The 22429-nt window shown below is 39.5% G+C and overlaps 2 protein-coding genes and 1 pseudogene across 2 annotated transcripts in view; 1 reads left to right on the top strand and 2 right to left on the bottom strand.

The window, feature by feature from the left end:
* Positions 1-1970: 1970 nt before the first annotated feature.
* Positions 1971-2401, bottom strand: LOC118980867 (ATP synthase subunit g, mitochondrial-like). Its single transcript, XM_037037534.1, has one exon. The coding sequence runs from the start codon at positions 2362-2364 to the stop codon at positions 2053-2055; it is 312 nt and encodes a 103-aa protein (XP_036893429.1). The 5' UTR covers positions 2365-2401; the 3' UTR covers positions 1971-2052.
* Positions 2402-10690: 8289 nt separating this feature from the next.
* The window catches only part of RNF212B (ring finger protein 212B), a 40107-nt gene continuing 28368 nt past the window's right edge, over positions 10691-22429 (top strand). The window contains exons 1-3 of the mRNA XM_037037428.1: positions 10691-10790; positions 15523-15575; positions 15969-16043. Coding sequence (XP_036893323.1) covers positions 10691-10790; positions 15523-15575; positions 15969-16043 — 228 coding nt within the window. The remainder of the gene's footprint in view (positions 10791-15522; positions 15576-15968; positions 16044-22429) is intronic.
* On the bottom strand, positions 16450-16725 carry LOC118980787 (heat shock factor-binding protein 1-like; annotated as a pseudogene).

Here is a 22429-nt window from a genome sequence, read left to right as displayed (position 1 = left end):
TTCTGAGTGATGGTTGTTCCAGATTTTAGTTGCAATTTTGATGTGGTTGTGTGAAGAGGTGAGCCACATCTGCCTATGCAGCCATCTTGACTGGTAGTCTTGACTTTTTTTTAAATCTTCACCTGAGGATATTTTTAGTAATTCTAGAGAGAGGGGAAGAGTGAAAGAGAAAGACAAACATCGGTGTGAGAGAGAAATATCAATCAGTTGCTTCCCACATGCACCCCGACCTGGTATTGAACCTGCAACCTGAGTAGGTGTACTAACTGGAAATTGAATCGGCGACCTTTTGGTATACAGGATGATGCTACAACCAACTGAGGCACCTGGCCAGGCCTGGACAATTAACTTTTTGAGAAATGCATTTTAATTAAGAAAATACAATCTTTTCAATGAATAGTGCTGGAACAATTGAATATTCATTTGTAGAAAACACAAGCAAAGCCACAAACACATATACATAAAAGAACTTTAATCTATACCTCATGCCATATAGAAAAATAAACTTGAATTGAATTATATTTTTATTTTTTATTTATTTTTTAAAAATATTTTATTATTTATTTATCTTCAGAGGGGAAAGGAAGGAGAGAGGAAGGAAACATCAATGTATGGTTGCTTCTTGTGCATCCCCTGCAGGGAACTGGCCCCTGCTGGAAACTGGCCTGCAACCCAAGCATGTGCCCTGACTGGGAATCGAACCCCGATCGTCTGGTTCGCAGGCCCGGGCTCAATCCACTGAGCTACACCAGCCAGGGCCTGAATTATATTTTTAAATGCAAATCCAAAGCTATAACTCCTGGTGTCTAGAATTTCTAGAAGAAAATATGGGGGAAAATCTTTGTGACCTTGGATTAGGTAGATTTCTTAGATACGACATCAAAAATGTTCTGTAAGAGAATAAATTGATAATTTGAATTTCATGAAAAGTAAAACCTGCTCTTCAAAAACCACTATTAAGACACTGAAAAGATGAGTCATAGACTGAGCATATATTTGATAGAGGAGTCTCATAGAAAGATTTTTTCTCACTGCTCCTAGGTTAGAGGTATTCACTCATATCTTCTTCCAGTCTTGTATGTTTCATTTTTATATTTAGATTTCTGACCCGTTTGAAATATCCAGAATAATGTGAGAAACAGACCCAATATTACATTTTTCCAAATGGCTATTCAGTTGTCCCAACTCTATTTGTTAAGAAATTCACGCCCCTCCCCCACACTGAATTCCCCACCTTTATAATAAATTAAAAATTCCAAATATACATGATTTTATTTCTGGCTCTCTATTGTATCTAATTGCCCTGTGTGTTTATCCATGCACCAATACCACACTTTTTAAATTATATAGGCTTTATAATATGTTGTAATACCGAGGGGTGTCCAGCTTTCTGCTCCACATGACTCTTTTTTTTCTTTTTTAAAGATTTTATTCATTTATTTTTAGAGGGGAAGGGAAGGAGAGAGGGAGAGAAATATCAGTGTATGGTTGCCTGTCTTGTGTCCCCCGCTGGGAACTGGCCTGCAACCCAGGCATATGCCCTGACTGGGAATCGAACCGTGATCTCGGGCTCGCAAGCTGTCGCTCAATCCACTGAGCTACACCAGCCAGGGCTTCCACATGACTCTTAAAAAATTATCGGGGGTTTCCTGGATATTTTTGTTTGTTTATTTGGTCATTTTGCATGTGAACTTTATAATCATTTTGTTTAATTCCAGAAAGGCAACCTGTTGGTGTTTTTTGTTAGGATCATGTTAAATTTACAAATTAAGTTAGAATTGACATCAAGATGTTGACTCATCCTGTCCAAAAACAAGATTTGCTTTTCCACTTTTTTATGTTAACTTCTTTCTCTTTCAGTAATATTTAAAATTTTTTTCATATACATTTGCATGTTTCTGTATCGACCTAGGCATTTTATCTTCTTTGTTGTTATTTTATTTATTTACTTATTTAAATATCTTTTTTTAATTCAAATACCATTCTAATCATTTATGGCCCAAGAACATTCAAATCATAAACAAAAAAGAAATAGATGTTAAAGATTCATCTTCAAACATTATAGCCAATGACGCCACGCTTGCCCATGATCTCGGCGAGGTAGAACCACATCCACACCTCAGTGGGCATCAAAGCATTCAGCACAGCTTCCTTAACTGTGAGCTGTTTGAAGCTACCAGTCTGAACAGTATTGACTATTTTTTTCAAGCTCTGTATAGCTGTTGAAATCTCGGCAGGGGTTGGAGGAATCATCTTAACCTTGGCATAGTGCCAAAATGTGACCAGTTGAGGTTTCCAGTAAGTCACAGCAACATTTATCAGCACTGGGACCTTCTCTGCGAGGTTACGAACAAATTGGGCCATGGTTGCCAGATGGGAATTCTGTGGTCCTGCCAGCCAGCTGAATACTTTGTTGTTATTTTAAATAGAATCTTTTCTCCCATTATTTCTCCCAATTTGATAGGTTACTTATTTCTTGTTAATTTTATTTATTTATTTATTTATGTTTAAAGATTTTATTTATTCATTTTAGAGAGACAGGAAATGAGGGAGAACGAGAGGGGGAGAACCAACAGTGTGTGGTTGCCTCTCACACGCTCCCCACTAGGGACCTGGCCTGCAACCCAGGCATGTGCCCTGACTGGGAATTGAACTGGCGACCCTTTGGTTCACAGGCCAGCGCTCAATCCACTGAGCCACACAAGCCAGGGCTCTTTGTTAATTTTATAACCTGTTACTTTACTAAATTTTATTATTTATAGTAGTTTTCCCATTGTCTTGGATTTTTCAGATATATAATATAATCATATAATCTACTAAAAGAAATATTTTTATCCTTAAAATTTTTTTTTATTTTAGATTTTATGTATTTATTTTTAGAGGGGAAGGGAAGGAGAGAGGGAGAGAAATAAAAATGTATAATTGCCTCTCATGTGTCCCCTACTGGGAACTGGCCTGCAACCCAGGCATGTGCCCTGACTGGAATCGAACCACGATCTTTTGGTTCGAAGGCCCGTGCTCAATCGCTGAGCTACACCAGCCAGGGCCTAAATGAATATTTTGATACCATGTTAAATGTAGTGGCATTCTTGCCTCAGTCCTGACTAACAAGAATATGTCTTGTGTTTCCTCATTTAAAAAACATTGGCTTTTACATACACATGCATCGCTTTTAATCATGTCAAGGAAATATCCACTGTTTCCTACATTATTGAAAATTTAAATCAGAAATGAATGTGAATTATGACAAATGCTTTACTGGCACTTGTGAAGATGATATTTATTTTTAGAAATATTACTATAACAAATTACGTTAATGCATTTTCTATCCTTGAACCATCTTTTCATGCCTATAATGAACATCACTTGGTCATAATGTGTACTTGAAAATGTGTTATTGGATTCTATCTGCTAATATCTTATTTAAGATTTTTGCATCAATATTCACAAGCAAGACTGTTCTGTAGTTTTTTTTTAGGTGTGTATACAATCTTCACTGTTTTTAAATGTCAATGTTAAGTTCATTTCATAAAATACTTTAGAAAGATTTCTCCTTTTTTTATGGCCCAGAATATTCAATAGAATTAAGATTGCATTTACAAAAACTATTTATGCAATGGTTTGAGTTGTAAGCTGAAATAACCCCTTTTCAATGAAACAGCATTTTTATTGAAAGTACAACTAACTATAGCCATTCAGACTTGGGTATTTGGTAGATGTTTTCTCAAAAATAAACAAAATGAACTTGTTATGTTAAAAAAAACAAGGAACAGTATTTGTTGTCAATAATAAAATTCAAGATTTAATATGAAAATAAGAATTTGAGTTTTAAAAAAATATTTTTTTACATTGACTAACGTATTTCCCATCCCATGCCTCAGAATTCTATTCTCCCCCAAACAGGGCTCCAGCCTTGGCATTAACAGACCTTGTAGTGCTGAGAATTTAACTTTGTCTGGAGCTCTGCTTCTTTTATCATTTTATGGTAGGCCTGGTCCTTGGTTTTTTCTACCTTCCTGATGCAGGAGATGAGTCTCTTCATATGTTGTGAGGAGGACAAAAATAACATTTAGAAAAAAGAAAGTTAGAATTTTGAAAAACTTGTACTGCAGCGGTGAGCCTGACAGCTAGCTTCTCAACACTCAAAGATTTTCCTGGTGAGATTGATAGTGATGCTAATAAAAGTGATTTTTAAATATTGTATGTGTCAGTGTGCATAACTTGGTGAACCAATATTTTCCAAATGACCAGTTTAGTCTACATGTAAGTAAGATGTTACATATTTATTGATCAGAATTCCATATTGCAACTAGCTTTTAACAAACTCCCATTTCTTGAATTTTGGAATTTTGGTACAGTACCAAAGGAAAATGTTCACAATTATCTGAGTAGCTATTAAAATACTAATTCCTTTTCTAACTACATATTTTGGTGAGTCCATATATTCACACACTTCAACCAAAACAGCATTCTGCAACAGGGTCAACGCAGAAGCAGACATGTGAATCTAGGTGATTTCTATTAAGCTAGGTAGTAAGAGATTATAAAACTGTAGAAGAATGCCATTCTTCTCACTAAATTGATCTTATTTTGGAAAATATAGTTATTTTTCATAGTTTATGTTACTGTTTAATGGGTTTATCATTGTTTTCAAATGAATTAATAAATATTTTAAATCACTCAGTTTTAATTGTTAACGTGGTAAATATTGATAGATACAATCCATATAAACAAAAGCTCTTTGTGAAGGGGGCCCTCAATAATTTTTAAAATGTAAAGGAGACCAAAAAGTTTGAGAGCCACTACTTAGTGGTTTCCTGAGGAAAAAGTTCATGTTCTTATTTTGCAAGTGGCCTTTATACCTGAAGGGTATAAAATATACAGTATAAAGGAAAATAAAATTTTTGGATCATATTTTCTTTTTTAAAGTTTTAGAAATGCTCTTTTATTGTTTCTAGCATAAAATGCTGCTGTAGAGGTTTCATGCCAACCTAATTTTCTTTTTCTTGTAGGTAAATAGTACCTTTTGCCTGGACACTCAAAGAGGTTTTTTGGTTTTGACTATCCTGGGTCAGTTTTCTTCAATAGACAATACACTTTTTCAATTTATAGATTTATATCTTATTTCAAGAAAAGTTTTGCAAAAATTTGTTTTAAATATTTGTTCTGATACATCACTCTGATTTTCCTCAGGGTAATAAATGTTTCTGTATGTGTGCTTGTAAAATGTCTTGGTTGTTTTCTATACTCATCACTTTATCTTAAAGCTCTTTATTTTTCTTTTTTAATCTTTCAGTCTGTAATTGTGCTTTCTTCCAGTTTTTTCCTGAAAAATGTTTAATAATTCCTTCCTGAGATTTCTTAGTTCTTACATTACCTGATTGTTCTCTATCCATACCACTTTTTAACTTTTCTAATTCTGATCTGTGCTGTTCTTTCAGAGCACCTATTTCATTTAAAAACATTATGATGAAGTTTGCATCTGCTCTGTGACCATAACTTCTAGTGTATTGTCCACTACTGGAACATTGTAAGGTTTACTGTATTTTCACCTCGTCGTTTTCACAGTAACATGTACGCAATTAGCTCACATTCCTTATTCGTTCCCAACCTTAAACGAGGTAGATATCCACGGACTACTCAGACCCTGCCTATGGCAAGCAAAAAAACCCCCGGCCCCGCCCTGGCCCCGCCCCGCCCAGGCACTGAATCTCTTGCCCTGGCCCCGCCCATGCCTCACGCACGCAGCCGCAGGCCACGCCCAGCCCCTTGCCTCTCTCTTCTACGAGGCTCGATGTAAATTTTCCCGCCATTTACAGCAGTTCGAGGAGAACTGGATAATTTCGGTGAGATCCGCAGTCTTCTGGGATCACAGCGGCTAGTTGGGCAGGGAGGATAGTTGTAAAATAACTCCTGGAAAATTTAAGGCTCTGCCAAATGCCTGTCGTCCCTAGAAACCAGGCAAGTCTTGTCCTCACAAACCCTGTTAACTGCCCTTCTTATAGGGGTTCATCTGGCGAACTCATTTGACTAAAGTTGTTGCCTCCAAACAAACCAGGGCATATATGGTGGGGCCTTTTCAGTAGTTCTGCAGACTCACTTCTGGGTAGAAGTTAGTGTACAATGAGCAATAAGTTGAAACCCGAAGCTCATGGCTTTGATTGCAAAATACCTTTGCATTGATTTGGTGAGTTATTTTATCGTGAATCTTACCTTATGTTACAAAAATTTTAAGTTTGTAGCAAACTAGCTACCATTCTTTCAAGAAATCTTCTCCATGAGCTATTTTTAAACATTTTTTAAAGATTTAAGTGGGGGGGCATTATCTTTTAAAAATTATTTTCCCAATTTAATTTCAAAGGCTATTCAAAGTAGTAGACATTTTATTCTTTAAAAAAGCTTTTTTTTTTTTGCCCTGGCTGGCATGGTTCAGTAGATTGAGCACCTATCTGTGAACCGAAAGGTTTGCCAGTTCAATTCCCAGTCAGGGCACATGCCTGGGCTGTGGGCCTGGTCCCCAGTAGGGGGTGCTCGAGGGGTAACCAATCCATGTTTCTCTCACACATGGATGTTTCTCTCCCTCTCTTTCTCCCTCCCTTACCCTCTCTCTAAAAGTAAAGAAGAATCTTATTTTAAAAAAACATATTTTCAAAGCATCATCTCCTTTAATCCTCATGACAGCCGTGTGAGCTCAGATCTCCTAATAAGCCCCTTTATAGATGAGGAGCCTGAGGCTCAGACAGGCTCCACAACTTCTTTGAGTTCACAAAGGCAGGACCTATGATTCAAACCCGGATTTGCTTAAAAGATCAGCTTTTGAACCATTTACTATAGGTATATAATTACCATGTCTTAAAGATCATACTGTTTTTGAAGATTATTGATAAATATAAATTTCAGAGCTGATGGCTAAGTAGGTCAGTAACCTGGCTCCTTGCCTCTTTCACTTGTGTGGACACTACAAAGGCTAACAACATCTTTTTAAAATCATATTTTATTGATTATGCTATTACAGCTGTCCTGGTTTTATCTCCTGCCCCCTTCCATCTGGGACCTCACTCCCTCAGGCAATCTCCTCACCATTGCTCATATCCACGGTTCATGTGTGTAAGTTCTGTGGCTACTCCATTTCCTATACTGTGCTTTCCATTCCCATCGCTACTCTGTAACTACCTGTTTATACTTCTTAATCCCTTCAGCTCTTCACTCATTTCCCCACATCCCTCTTCCATCCGGCAATAATAAAAATGCTCTCCGTATCCATAATTCTGTCTTTGTTCTTCTGCTTAGTTTGTTTTTTAGATTCAGTTATTGATAGCTATGTATTTATTGCCATTTTATTGTTCATAAAATGTTCATTTTGATCTTCTTTTTCTTAAATAAGTTCCTTTAACATTTCATATAATGATGGCTCTGTGATGATGAACTCCTTAATTTTTTTTTTGTCCTGGAAGAAATTTATTTGTCCTCCAATTCTAAATGATATCTTTTCTGGGTAGAGCAATCTTGGCTGTAGGTCCCTGCTTTTCATGACTTTGAATATTTCTTGCCAATCCCTTCTAGCCTGCAAAGTTTCTTTTGAGAAATCAGCTGACAGTCCTCTGGGAACTCCTCTGTGGGTAACTAACTACTTTCCTTTTGCTGCTTTTAAGATTCTCTCTTTATGTTTAAACTTTGGCATTTTAATTATGATGTGTCTTGGAGTGGGCCTCTTTGCATCCATCCGGGACTCTCTGTGCTTCCTGGACTTGCATGTCTGTTTCCTTCACCAAATTAGGGAACTTTTCTTTCACTATTTTTTCAGATAGACTTCCAGTTTCTTGCTCTCTCTCTTCTCTTTCTGGTACCCCTCTGATGCAAATGTTAGACCTTTTGAAGTTGTCCCAGAGGCTGCTTAAACTGTCCTCATTTGGGGGGAGTTCTTTTTTTCTTCTTGTTGTTCTGATTGATTGTTGTTTTTTTGTCTTCCTTTTGTTCCAAATCATTGAGTTAATCCTCAGCTTCCTACAGTCTACTGTTGTTTCCCTATAAATTGTTCTTGATTTAAATTAGGGTATCCTTTGTTTCTGACTGGATCTCTTTTATGCTGTTGTGTTCCTTACTAAGTTCCTTGACCATCCTTATAACCAGTGTTTTGAACTCTGCATCTGATAGATTGCTTATCTCCATTTTGTTTAGCTCAGGAGTGTCCAACTTATGGCCTGTGGGCCTCAAGCAGTCCAGGATGGCCATGAATGCAGCCCAACACAAAATTGTAGATTTATTTAAAACGCTGTGAGATTTTTTTTGTGATCACATGTCACAATGTATTTCATATGTGGCCCAAGACAACTCTTCTTCCAGTGTGGTGCAGAGATGCCAAAAGTTTGGATGCACCTGGTTTAGCTCTTTTTCTGGAGTTTTGGCCTGTTCTTTCATTTGGGTTATGTTTCTTTGTCTCCTCGTTTTGGAAGCCTCCCTGTGTTTGTTTCTATGTATTAGGAAAAGCTGATTTGAGTCCATGTCATGGTAGTGTGGCCTAATGTAGTAGGTGTCCTGTAGGGTCCAATGGCACAGCCTCCCCTATCACCCAAGCTGGGTACTCAAGGTGCACCCTTCATGTGGGCTGAGTACACCCTCCTCTTGTAGTTGAGCCTTGATTGCTATTGGTAGATCAATGGGAAGAAGTTACCCAGGCCAGTCAGCAGCAAGGACTGGCTGTGACCACTTACCACCAACCTCCACCTTCCATGGAGGATCAGCTATGCAGGGGCAGGGTGGTGGTGCTCTGACATGATCTGTAGCTGTCCACTGGCTGTGCTGGCCTTGGCATTTCCCAGGTGGTGCAGACCAAGATCAGCCCTCACTTGTGTTTTGCTCGGGACCATTCTGCCTGAACTATAAAGCAATCTGAGATGGCTGCTACTTGTGCTGGGCTTGGAGATTCCTAGGTGAAGCCAACCTGTGAATCTAGGCTGGCTGCTGCTAGTGCAAGGCCTGGGGCTCACTGAGGCTAGCTGTTGCTTGTGTGAGAGAATTTAGGAAGTTGTACAGTATGAGCCAAGACCATCCATTCATATGGAAAAGCAGTTTGTGTGGGCCTATAAGTTGGATGGGCCAAAGTCTCTGGGGATCTCCAAGGCAGGTCAAATAGTATTAGCCATGTTGATGGAGTTTCAGATATGGCACCAGCTTGCTGTCTCTGTTGGGGGAAGGTTTAAAAGAGGGACAGTGGCTTCTGCTTGCCTTGATGCCAGACACTTTATTTCCTCCCTTGTGCCATTTGTGCCTTTCAAGCTTCTACCCCAATGCTGGAGTTCAGAGCAAGTGAGTATGAGTAGGTGAGTCCATGTATGGGTTCTTTAAGAGGAACTGCTTGGGACTCCAGAAGTTTCTTTCACTGACTCAATCCCCACTGGTTTTTGCAACCAGAATCCTGGGCTGGGTGGGGGGTGGGGGGTGGGGGCACTGGTGGCAGCGGCTGCAGAGGCAGCACCCTGGGGTGGGGCAGGGCTGGGAGATCCCACCCCACCATGTGGACTGATATTGCATTCTTAAATAGCATATTCATGTAATTAAGCATATGAATTCATTAAATATGTAATTATAACTCTGTATGTATGAGCTCAGTTCTGTATTTTTACGTCAGTATCTTCATTTTAAATCTTACAAGGTCACATAGTTACATATTTAACAAGTTCTATGGAATTAGCATTGGCAGAAAATATGGAACGTATGGTTAGTGTGTGTAACACAAAGCCTTACTTAGTGTGATAGCAAGAACTTGATGCAGGGAATAAGAGGCCAGGCTCTAATCCCAGAGCTGCCACTAAATAAAGGTGGAATTTAGCACAAGTCATTGAATTTCAGTGAACATCAGGTACATCTTTTGAAAAAAGACAGGACTGGACAAAATGTTAAATTATTTTCAAGGCCCCTTCCAGATCTGTGATTCTGAGTTTCTGCAGAGTAGCAGGGAAAGAATACAAGCTGAGAAACATTATCATTCACAAATCATGTTTCCCTTGGTTAAAATATATGCCACGTGGCTAGTATGTGATCTGTATTTGCTCCACTTCACCTGATCCTACCTCCATTATCATAGGAAACTATTAGGAAAGAAATACATGGTTCTTTTTTTTAAATTAAGAGATTAATTATTAATTAATCCAGAAAACTTGGGAAAAATGTAAAGGTAACACACACACCTCTATGATCACATCATTCAGAAAGAACCTTGTCATTGTCCTATTACTTTTCTAAATATGCATTTTTAAAATGGTATAACATAGTCTGCAGCCTGCCCTGGCCAGGCAGCTCAGGTGGTTAGAGTATCCTCCTGATACAGCAAAGTTGTGTGTTCCACCCCTGGTCAGGGCACGTACAAAATCAACCAATGAATGCATACATAAGTGGAACAACAAACTAATGTGTGTGTGTGTGTGTGTTTCTCTCTCTGTCTCTCTCTCCCTCCCTACCCTTCTTCTCTCTCTCTAAAATCAATTTAAAAAACAACAAAACAGCCTTCAGGCTACTTTTTTCACTTCAGAGTTGTATGTAACTTCCCTGCAACTGGTTGGAATACCCACAATAATATGCCCACATACCAATAAGATGGGACACAAACAAACATTGTTATATAGAGTTTGGAATAGCTATAATTCTATTATGCCCCAGGCTATTCTTACTTTTTCTTTTTATCTGCTTCAGAATGGATTGGTTTCACTGTAACCGGTGTTTCCGAAAAGATGGGGCCCATTTCTTTGTCACCAGCTGTGGCCATATTTTCTGTAAGAAGTGTGTGACTCTGGGTGAGTGACTTACCTGTTTTCAGAATCAGGCAAAAATGTTTTTAACTTGGAAATAATGATTAGTTATTTCTCTGTGTGACTTGGGATAAAAATCACTCAGTAGGACACAGGTGGTGTGGATAGAGTAGAATACTGTTGATTATGGAAATAGGGGGAATCTATTAATAAAGAATGATTTAGCAAATAGAATACCAATTACTCGAGCACCAAAAGATACTTGTCAGTACTTTTTAAAAAAATTTTTTTAAAAGATTATTTATTTATTTATCCTTAGAGGGGAAGGGAAGGAGAGAGGGAGAGAAATATCAATGTATAGTTGCCTCTCATGTGTCTCCTGCTGGGAACTGGCCTGCAACCCAAGCATGTGCCCTGACTGGGAATCAAACTGCAGTCCTTTGGTTCACAGGCCCACACTCAATCCACTGAGCTACACAAGCCAGGGCACTTGGCAGTGTTTTGAAGCCTGTGGCAGTGAGAAAGCCACAAAATTATCAGACTGATTAGAGAAAAGGGAAAAAATAGTAATGAGTAGGAATAGGGGAAAGTTTGGTTGATAACAAAAGCCATATCTGAAGGGAAGTGGTCTAGCCTGTGAAATCAATTTGATTAGAAATGATGGTGGTGGTGGTGGTGCTTTCTTTGCAGTTTAAAAAGTATTTTCACATGTACCAATTTTATGTATTCTCACCACAATCCTAGGAGGTAATTATCAATAGACCCACTTTACAAATAAGGAACTGGTTCAGATGGGATAAGTGACCAAATTCTTACAGCTATTAAGTCTTAGAAGTAAGACTTGAATTTAAGGTGTTTTTTAATTTTTATTTATTTATTTATCTTTAGAGGGGAAGGGAAAGGAGAGAGGGAGAGAAATATCAATATATGCTTGCCTCTCATGTGTTCCCTGCTGGAAACTGGCCTCCAACCCAGCCATGTGCCCTGATTGGGAATTGAACCACAATCCTTTGGTTCTCAGGCCCACGCTCAATCCACTGAACTGCGCCAGCCAGGGCTTAAGGTATTTTTTTAAAACGCTAAAATAGTTATGAAGTAAAAAAGTAACCCAGAAGAAGGACTTAGGATAAGGTACTTTGATCAGGAAAGATTTTATAGGAGAGAGGTTGCTTCAATTGAGTTTTGAGTAATAGATGGAGTTCGCCAAGTGGATAAGCAAGGAAGATCATTCTAGTTCAAGACAATAACATGTATAAAGTCATACCACATCATAAAACCATAGTGCAGTGGACTATGCATGGTTGAGATTTGTGGAGGGTAAACAATAAGGTAAGATTTTCCCCCTCTCTTAAAATAATAGATAAATAAAATAGTTATGCCCTGGTTGGTGTGGCTCAGTGGATTGGGTGCAGGCCTGTGAACTGAAAGATTACAGGTTTGATTCCCAGTCAGGGCACATGCCTGGGTTGGAGGCCATGTCTCCAGCTGGGGGCATGCAAGAGGCAACCAATGTATCTCTCACACTTTGATGTTTCTCTCCCTCTCCTTCTTCCTCCCTTCCCCTCTCTCTAAAAAAATAAATAAATAATATATTTAAAAAGAAAAAAAGGTAAGATTGGGGATACATGAGTCTAGATAGGTAGGCAGTGGCCAGATGATGAAATGCTGTATATTCCAGGCTAAAGAAACTGAACTTTATCCTACAGGTGGTGGAGAGCTGTGCAAGTTCATTTGTTTTGTGTTTTTCTTAAATAGAAGAATGATTTGTACTTGCTACCTCACTCTGACAATAGTATGGAGGGAAGACTGGGGAAAACCTTTAATCCTGAAGGAAAGAAGGGTCATGCAGGTAGCCTCTGGAGAAGCTTTTCTCTCTGTATCAGTGATTTTCAACTTGTGGCCACAGCAGAGTAGTGTGCTGCAAGAATGTTTAAAACATGCAACACCTGAGTATTTAGCAAGGAGCAGTGACATCTTTTCCCTTGGATTGTCGAATAAAAACATGACAACAGCCAACACAACAATAGCTGTCCAATATGAAAGAATTAAATTTATATTAATTGAGGACTTCTGGCCAAGTAGGTGGAGGTGTAGGTGGAAATACTGTACCTCCTCGCACAACCAAATTTAAGGACAACAAAGATTTAGAAACAGCCCTGGCTGGTGTAGCTCAGTGGATTGAGTGCGGGCCTGTGAACCACACGATTGCGGTTCGATTCCCAGTTAGGGCACATGCCTGGGTTGCAGGCCAGTTCCTGGTTCCCGGCAGGGGACGCAGGAGAGGCAACCATGCATTGATATTTCTCTCTCTCTCTCTCTCTCTCCCCTTCCCTTCCCCTCTAAGAGAAATAAATAAAATCTTTAAAAAAAATTTAGAAACAAAAATGCAACCAAAACAGACAGAAAATTGAACTGTACTGAAGTCTGACAACAACAAACCATTCATCCAGACCGGCGCAAACAGACCCAAACATTATGGCTCAAGCAGAAGAACAACTCAAAGCCCCAGAGCCAATACTTCTAAGCGGCCAAGAGATAGCCAACCTATCAGATGCACAGTTCAAAACACTGGTGATCAGGGTGCTCACAGAACTGGTTGATTTTAATCACAAATTAGGTGAAAAAATGAAGGTTACCCTAAGTGAAATGAGGCAAAATGCACAGGGAACCAATCGTGATGGAAAGGAAACTGGGACTCAAATCAATGAAGTGGACCAGAAGGAAGAAAGAAACATCCAACCAGAAAAGAATGAAGAAATAAGAATTTAAAAAAATGAGGAGAGGCTTAGGAACCTCCAGGATATCTTTAAACGTTCCAACATCTGAATTAGCAGGAGTACCAGGAGGGGAAGAGGAAGAACAACAAATGGGAAACTTATTTGAACAAATAATAAAGGAGAACTTCCCCAGTCTGACAAAGGAAATAGACTTCCAGGAAATCCAGGAAGCTCAGAGAGTCCCACAGAAGTTGGACCCAAGAAGGAACACACCAAGCCACATCATAATTACATTAGCCAAGATTAAAATGAAGGAGAGAATCCTAGAAGAAGCAAGAGATAAGGGGACAGTCACCTACAAAGGATTTCCCATCAGACTGTCAGCTGATTTCTCAAAAGGGACCTTATAGGCAAGAAGGGGCTAGAAAGAAGTATTCCAAGTCATGAAATCCAAAGACCTACATCCAAGATTGTTCTATCCAGCAAAGCTTTCATTTAGAATGGAAGGGCAGATAAAGTGCTTCTCAGAAAAGGTCCAGTTCAAGGAGTTCATCATTACCAAGCCCTTATTATATGAAGTGTTAAAGGGACTTACCTAAGAAAAAGAAGATAAAAAATATGAACAGTGAAAGGACAGCAAACTCAGTTATTAACAACCACACCTAAAACAAAAGCAAACTAAGTGGACAGCTAGATCAGGAGCAGAACCATAGAAATGGAGATTACATGGAAAGTTAGCAGCAGGGGAGTGGGAGGAGGAGAAGGGGGGAGAAGGTACAGAGAATAAGTAGCATAGACGGTAGGTAGAAAATAGACGGGGGGGGGCAAGAATAATATGGGAAATGTAGAAGCTAAAGAACTTGTGACACATGGACATGAACTAAAGGGGGGGAGTGGGGGGTATAGGGTAGAGGGGAATGAAGGGGGAAATGGGACAACTGTAATGCCATAATCAATAAAATATATTTTTTAAAATTTATATTAATTTTTTATCAGATCAGCAAAATGTATGGTTTTGGTGTGCCACAGGACTTTAGTTATTGCTTTATGTGTGCAATGAGATGAAAAAGGTTGACAGTCACTGCTCTGTATGAATCTTATGAACATTTAAAATGACCTGTTAATGAAACAAAGCCCTTGACTATGGTGACAGCAGCTCACTGTGGAGTGGTTTGTCTCGGTGAAGCATATGCCATGTGATATTTTCTCGTGACGTGGCATTTACCTTTTTTTAAAGATTTTATTTATTTATTTTTAGAGTGAGGGTAAGGAAGGGAGAGAGGGAGATAAACCTCACATCAACGTGCTGACATGCAAGAGAAGTCAATCGGCTGCCTCTTGCACACCCACAACTGGGGACCTGGCCTACAACCCAGGCATGTGCCCTGACTAGGAATTGCTGTAGACCCCTTGGTTTGCAGGACGACTCTCAACCCAGTGAGCCACACCAGTCAGGGCCTGGCAAAGCATTTATCTTAATCAATAACTGGCACCACTGCTCAGATTTCAACTTACAAGGAAAATTTGGGAATTTTAATTTTCTCATCCTTCAGAAAGAGAATTGGAGAATGAGAGTAGGGTATCTGGGAAAGAAGATCTAGGAATATTAGCAAAGTGAAAACAGGGCAGGAATAATTGGGGAGTTTCTTACAGTATGTAATGTGTGCCTACTGTCAGGGAGGTGGGATAATAAAGAGTAACTTAAAGTTGAGATCATCAGTACTCTTGTACTCTTCCTAGTACTCTTGCAAATGTACTCAGTACTCCTGATGCGTCATTAGAACTGGCTCTCACCCACAGAAGAAAATTGGGAATTTATAAACAGGGAGTAAAAGAACTTCACACTGTAGAAATACAGTGTGAAAGTTTTGCTTGTCATCAACACACAAGTTTGAAAATGCTGATTTAGAGAACGGAGCTCAAGTTGATATCTTTTTATAGCAAATTGTATTCTAAATTTTTTTCTTCTTTTGCTAGACTACTTGGCTGTTCCCATGTACTTTAGGAAAATCTTACCTCATATCCATGAAAACCAAACATTTTCCCCTTTTCTCCCCTAGAAAAATGTCTTGTTTGTGGAGCTGCCTGCAAGCATTTGGCTCTTTCTGATAATGTAAGTTTTTCTCTCCCCCATCCTACCCCTGCAACCATTTTATTCCATTCCTGGCCTACAGAGGATAATTGATAAGTGACTGAGCACTAAAATTTAAAAGAAAGAGAAAGGAAAGAAGAGAAAAAAGAAAAGAAAGGACTTGCTGATAGCAATTGTAAAAAAAAAATAGGGTAAATAACAGGAGAATTATCTGTGGCTGCTGTTACAGAAGCCCAGGGTTAGGATAACAAGGATAGTATAGTCTGCAACTCCTAGAGCCATGGTGCTCGCTCCGCTCTCTCAGCACAAGGAAGTGGTTTAGAAGGAGGGGTGGTACATCCTTTGCCATACTGTTCAGTCTCATGTTTCATTTCATTGTGGATATGCTCAGTGTTTTTGTTACTCTCTTCATAGCTGAAACCTCAGGAAAAGATGTACTTCAAAAGCCCTGTGGAGACAGCTTTGCAGCATTTTAGTCACATCTCTCAGGTACGAGAGGCAAAAGTGAAAAAACTCTGATTCCCCAGGCAAGTTTGAATTGTGTCTTATTTCTTTATCAAAGGTTCTATTTAGACTGCATGTACACAGTGGACAGAATAGACTGCTTAGTTTGCTTTTTTCACTGATGATATAAAGCTCAAGAGTTAACTTTTTTCATACTAAAACATTTAATAATTTTATGCAGGAACCACATAAAATTTAGTTTTAGTGTTTAACATTTAATAGCACAACTAACCAAGATCCAGGATGGGAAGTTACCATGTTCAAGAAACTGGGGGTGGGGGAAAATCACTCTCAACTAACTACATAGAGTGTGATAAGAAGAATGCAAACTTTAAAATATAAAATCTGTCTGTGCACAGTAATTTGTGGCCAAAAGCCATTTTGTCTTCTCTTGGCTTGTAAAGACAATGTTCCAGATTTCCATGTAAATTAGCAACCTTCAGCTCTTCTGTGTAGCAGGCATCTTGCTTCCACCTTCCACTTCCCACCCAGGCTGTGTCATGAGGTCTGCGATGTTTTTCTCCAGGGGCATCAATGCAACTACTCTTATCATCATTTCTTCTAGTGATCTGGTTGGACATGGTTGAAATTTATCTTGCATCTGTTGCAGGAGTGCCTGCACCACTGAGATGAGATCCTGCATGGTGTTGGGGTCAGTTCCAACCATATCCTCGGCTTCCAACTTAGCAGTGATATCTCAGCAGTTAACTTTTTACTGACACAGAATCTGTGAAAGGCTGTAAAAACCACTATGTAGCTGACATCTTGCCTTGTACTTCCTAGTTCTGTTAAGTAATTTATAAGAATAAAGGAAGTTTGGGAGCACTGCGGGGGGGGGGGGCGGGGGGCGATGTGTGGCTGGGATGGGAGTAAAAGACAGAAAACTGTACTTGAACAACAATTAAATCAATTTTAAAAAAAGAATAAAGGAAGTTCTAGGAAGCTTTATTACTTTTCTGTGCAGATTAATGATTGTTTAAAAATTGATTTGAGTACAGGGCCTGGCAGAAGTAATGTGTTTGAGAGTGTGGTTGATAGGGTAATAATACAGGTGTAATCATTTATAGTTTTCATTTGAACATTTCACCTGAAATGTCATATGGGTGCTTGAGTGTGATATTATTATGTTACAGAGTTACATGCTTATGACTTTGTAATAAAAGGGGGCGTTATTTGTGCCAGACCCTGTATATAGGCCTGACCCTGCAAACAATGGAATTAGTGGTCTCTCAAACTTTTGCTTAAAGTTCAAGAATGGATTTCTTGTCCCCCATTCTCACTTTTCAATAATATTGCTTAGTAATGCATATAGATTTAATTTTTCATTTAGTGTTTATAATTGGTCACCATTTTAGAGAACTATTTTTCTTTTACTGGTGCATCATCATGTGCTGGCATACACTGAGTTGGCCGGGAGCAACAGGAATGTGGAAAAACATACACGACAGAGCACAGGACAACTGACTGAGAGAGCTCCCAAACTGTAAGGGCTTTGGCCTTTTCCTTCCACTCCAGGTCTCCCCTGAGATTATTTCATAGTCTCAGTAGATTCCTAACTTGGCGTGTTTCTTGAGATTTTTATTGCTGTTCTCCTACTCTTACTTCTCATTCTTAAGAAAGTATCTCTTTCCTAAATGTGAAGAGAAGACTTGGTCATTTTCTGGCTGAAGATGGTAGATTTAATTTTTTATTTAGTTTCACTCCTCAACGCTAACTCTGGAGATAGAGCAAGGGAAATTAGACTTTGGCTGTATTCTGCTTTTAGCTACTGGGGTGAAACATCATATTTTAGATATTATTTAACATTATGGGGAGATAAAATCCAGCTGAGGCCGAAGGAAAAATGTAAACAAGGTCACATGAACAAGAGAAGGAGCAGACCTTTGATTAATAACTAAATCCAGGATTAGTTAATTATTAATAGAGAAATTATACAGTCTGAATCAAGCTACCTAATCATGGGACCAATTATACATGGTTAAATAATCAAGATAAAATAAGCGGAAAGGGTCAGTTAATCATCACTTTAGTAAAGGGCCAGTTTGATGAAGTCAGCAATGTCTGAAAATGTGTTTTCCTAATCTGTGAAGTTGAATAGCTGATGCAAGTAATATCTAGGTTGCCTCATTCAGGCTTCTGCTCAAATTTTCCTTTCTAAGTCAAACCTTTTCTAACTCTCCTATCTCAGATAATAGCCCCAACGCTCTACTTGTCTTGCTTTGTTTTTTCATCATAGCTCTTATTTCTAACATTCTGTATTTGTTTAGTGCCTAAATCTGGCACTGAAATGTAGTAAAGTCCACAAAGGCAGAGATTTGGTTGGTTTCCTTATTATTATATACATAGCTCTTCAGATAGTTCTTAATATGCAATAGGCACTCAAAAACTGTGGAATAAATGAATCAGTATTGATCTAAATATCCATTTATTTCATTTATTTTTAAAATATATTTTATTATGCCATTATAGTTGTCCAATTTCCCCCCTTCATTCCCCTCCACCCTGCACACTCCCTCTACCCATCCCCCTCTTTAGTTCATGTTCATGTGTCACAAGTTCTTTAGCTTCTACATTTCCCATACTATTCTTGTCCTCCCCCCTGTCTATTTTCTACTCACCATCTATATTACTTATTCTCTGTACCTTCTCCTCACCTCTCTTCCTCCCACTCCCCTGTTGCTAACCCTCCATGTGATCTCTATTTCTATGGTTCCACTCCTGATCTAGCTGTTCACTTAGTTTGCTTTTGTTTTAGGTGTGGTTGTTAATAACTGTGAGTTTGCTGTCCTTTCACTGTTCATATTTTTATCTTCTTTTTCTTAGATAAGTCCCTTTAATATTTCATATAATAAGGGCTTGGTGATGATGAACTCCTTGAACTTGACCTTATCTGAGAAGCACTTTATCTGCCCTTCCATTCTAAATGAAAGCTTTGCTGGATAGAACAATCTTGGCTGTAGGTCTTTGGATTTCATGACTTGGAATACTTCTTTGCAGCCCCTTCATGCCTCTAAGGTCTCTTTTGAGAAATCAGCTGACAGTCTGATGGGAACTCCTTTGTAGGCGACTGTCCCCTTATCTCTTGCTGCTTCTAGGATTCTCTCCTTCATTTTAGTCTTGGCTAATGTAATTATGATGTGCCTTGGTGTGTTCCTTCTTGGGTCCAACTTCTGTGGGACTCTCTGAGCTTCCTGGATTTCCTGGAAGTCTATTTCCTTTGCCAGATTGGGGAAGTTCTCCTTTATTATTTGTTCAAATAAGTTTTCCACTTGTTGCTTTTCATCTTCCCCTTCTGGTACTCCTATAATTCAGATGTTGGAACATTTAAAGATGTCCTTGAGGTTCCTACGCCTCTCCTCATTTTTTAAAATTCTTATTTCTTCATTCTTTTCTGTTTGATCATTTTTTTTCCCTTCTGGTCCACTCCATTGATTTGAGTCCCAGTTTCCTTTCCATCACGATTGGTTCCCTGTGCATTTTGCCTCATTTCACTTAGTGTAACATTCATTTTTTCACCTAATTTGTGACTAAAATCAACCAGTTCTGTGAGCATCCTGATCACCAGTGTTTTGAACTGTGCATTTGACAGGTTGGCTATCTCTTGGCCGCTTAGAAGTATTGGCTCTGGGGCTTTGAGTTGTTCTTCTGCTTGAGCCATAATGTTTTGGTCTGTTCGCATCTGTTGTGTATGAGGGGCGAAAGCTTAGGTGTTCATGGGGGCAGGTCAACCCAGTTGCTGTGTTGTGACCTGGGGGGGGGTGGGGATCAGAGAGGGAGGATGGCATTTGTTGGGCTCTCTCTCAGATTTCAGTCCCCTCTGCTGCTTCCCACAAGCAAATTGGGCCCTTCTGGNTAGGTGTTCATGGGGGCAGGTCAACCCAGTTGCTGTGTTGTGACCTGGGGGGGGGGTGGGGATCAGAGAGGGAGGATGGCATTTGTTGGGCTCTCTCTCAGATTTCAGTCCCCTCTGCTGCTTCCCACAAGCAAATTGGGCCCTTCTGGTGTTGGTTCCTAGGAGGGTGGTCTTGTGTACATTGTAGGAACCTGTGGGTCTCCTCAACTATTGTTGAGGAGAACTCTCCTGTGAGGATGGGAGCCTTTCCCGGCACCTCAACCCCCGAAAGTTTTTCCAATCAGTGCTTTTAGGCTTTAATTCCCATCGCTGGGGCCCTGGGTTGTGCGGTCTGTCTCACTGTCTGTTTTTTTCCATCTGGTTTATCTGCGCATGAATGTGTGACTGTGGTCAGACAGCCACCTTGCGCCCTCACTGAGTCTGCCCATTGCCACCCCACGCTGCCAACTGCCGGATCTACCAACTGCTGCCTGTGCACCTGGGTCAGTCTGGCAGCTACAGCTTTTCCCTGCTATGATCTCTCTCTGCTGGCCACCGACTTCACCCCTCTTACCCATCTGGATGAATGGTTCATCAGACTCCGGTACAGTTCAATTTTCTGTCTGTTTTGGTTGTGTTTTTGTTATTAAATCTTTGTTGTCCTTAAATTTGGTTGTGCGAGGAGGTACAGTGTTTCCACCTACGCCTCCATCTTGACCAGAAGTCCTCTATTTTTCCTCCACTTATATTTTAATCATCCTCAATCTCTGTAATGACTTGACATAGTCATTTTTCTGCTGTACTACTCTGTGGCCAGTAGTTGATTAAGCTGCTCATTTTGAATTCTTTACTCACCTCTAGATAAAACTATTTAATTAGCCCTGACTGGTATGGCTCAGTGGATTGAATGCCAGCCTGCAAACCAAACAGTCACTGGTTCCATTCCCAGTCAAGGTACATGCCTGGGTTGCAGACCAGGTCCCTGGTTGGAGGCATGCGAGAGGCAAATGATTAATGTTTCTCTCACACATGATGTTCCTCTCTTTCTCTTGCTCCCTCACTTCCCTGTCTCTAAACAAACAAACAAAAATGATCTATCTATATTTAGGGATTGGAGAGCTCCATATGGATCTTTTAGCTTTCTTCCTTTTCAAGGTCTTAGACTGCATGCACACACTCTTATCCACAACTAGCCATCTTTCAGATGCATGCCAGTAATTGTTCCTTCTTTTTTAAAGCCTTCTTTGATTCCTGCAGGCATATTTTTTCTCGTTCCTTTGTCCCACCTTGCTCTTAACTCTACAAAGGTGTTTTGATTTATTTGTTCATGTGTTTTTTTCTCTCACTGGACTAAAACTTTGAAAGGCACGTAACATATTTGTATTGCCCGCTGATAACTAGGTACCTGTAACAAATTAGGTACATAACAAATGTTAAATAAATGAATGCACATGTAAGGCTGTAAGGGTGGGAGAGAAGAATAATTCAAGGTAAGGTCAGAGAAAGAGGCTATAGTATAGGGACTTGGAGGCCATGGTGAGGACTTTAGATTTTCCTCTAAATATAGTAGGTTTTAAGCAAGGAAATGGCATTATCTGATATATAATTTTCAACAAGAATTTGGCTGCTGAATGGAGAAAGGACCAGAGAGAAGTTAAAAGTATAAGCAGGAAGACCAGTTATGAGGCTATGGGAGAAATCTAAGTAAGAATACTTGGGCCAATGTGGTGGCAACATAAATGGAGAGGGGTAGTTAGTATGAGATATGTTTTCTAGGAAGAACTAGTAGAACAGCTGTGGAAAAAGAGCTGTGGAAGATGAAAAAAGAGAAGTATCAAGCAAGATGTGTGGGTTTTTGTCTTGAACAGTTAAGTGGGTTGATTGTACCCTTTACCAAGACTAAGACGATCATTTGGGGAAAATGCCATTTTGGATGTTATTAAGTTAAAGTGCTTGTTAGAAATCCAGGAGGAGAAATCACAAAAGCAGATAAATTTACTATTCTGGAGCTCAGGACACAGATTAAAAATAGAGATACAGGTATGGAGCTCATCAGGATATAGTTTTTAAAGCCTTGGGACTAGATGAGATTACCTAGAAAAGAGTCCCTTCAATGTCTAGTGATTAGGTAGAAGAGAAGTTAGCAAAGAGCAGCAAAAAGAGAGAGGGGGAAACGGGGGAGTGTGGTATGACAGAAATGAAGAAAGGAAATGTTTCAAGAAGAAAGAGATATTCAGCTGGGTCAAATACTGAGAGATGAAGATGAAAGCAAAGGAAGGTTGGCTGGATTTGACAACATGAGGATTGGCGGTGACCCTCACGAGAGCCTGTTGAGTAGAGTCTTGAGAACTGCATTGGAGTGCAGTGGTGGGCATGTGTCTATACTCAGTCGGCTTCACCTCCCAAACTTTTCCTCAACCCTTAGTAGTCTGGCTTCAGATTCTCTCACTGAAACTGCCCTTGCAAGGACATTAGCAGCCCCCTTAATAGCAATTCCAATGGAATCTTTTTGTTGTTGTTCTTACTGCTTTTGATTTCT

This window comes from Sturnira hondurensis, unplaced genomic scaffold, assembly GCF_014824575.4.
Source record: "Sturnira hondurensis isolate 20B ecotype Veracruz unplaced genomic scaffold, ASM1482457v3 Scaffold0023357, whole genome shotgun sequence".
NCBI classification, from domain to species: domain Eukaryota; kingdom Metazoa; phylum Chordata; class Mammalia; order Chiroptera; family Phyllostomidae; genus Sturnira; species Sturnira hondurensis.
Note: the sequence above shows the minus strand (reverse complement) of the source record. Positions and strands in the feature narration are given on the sequence as shown.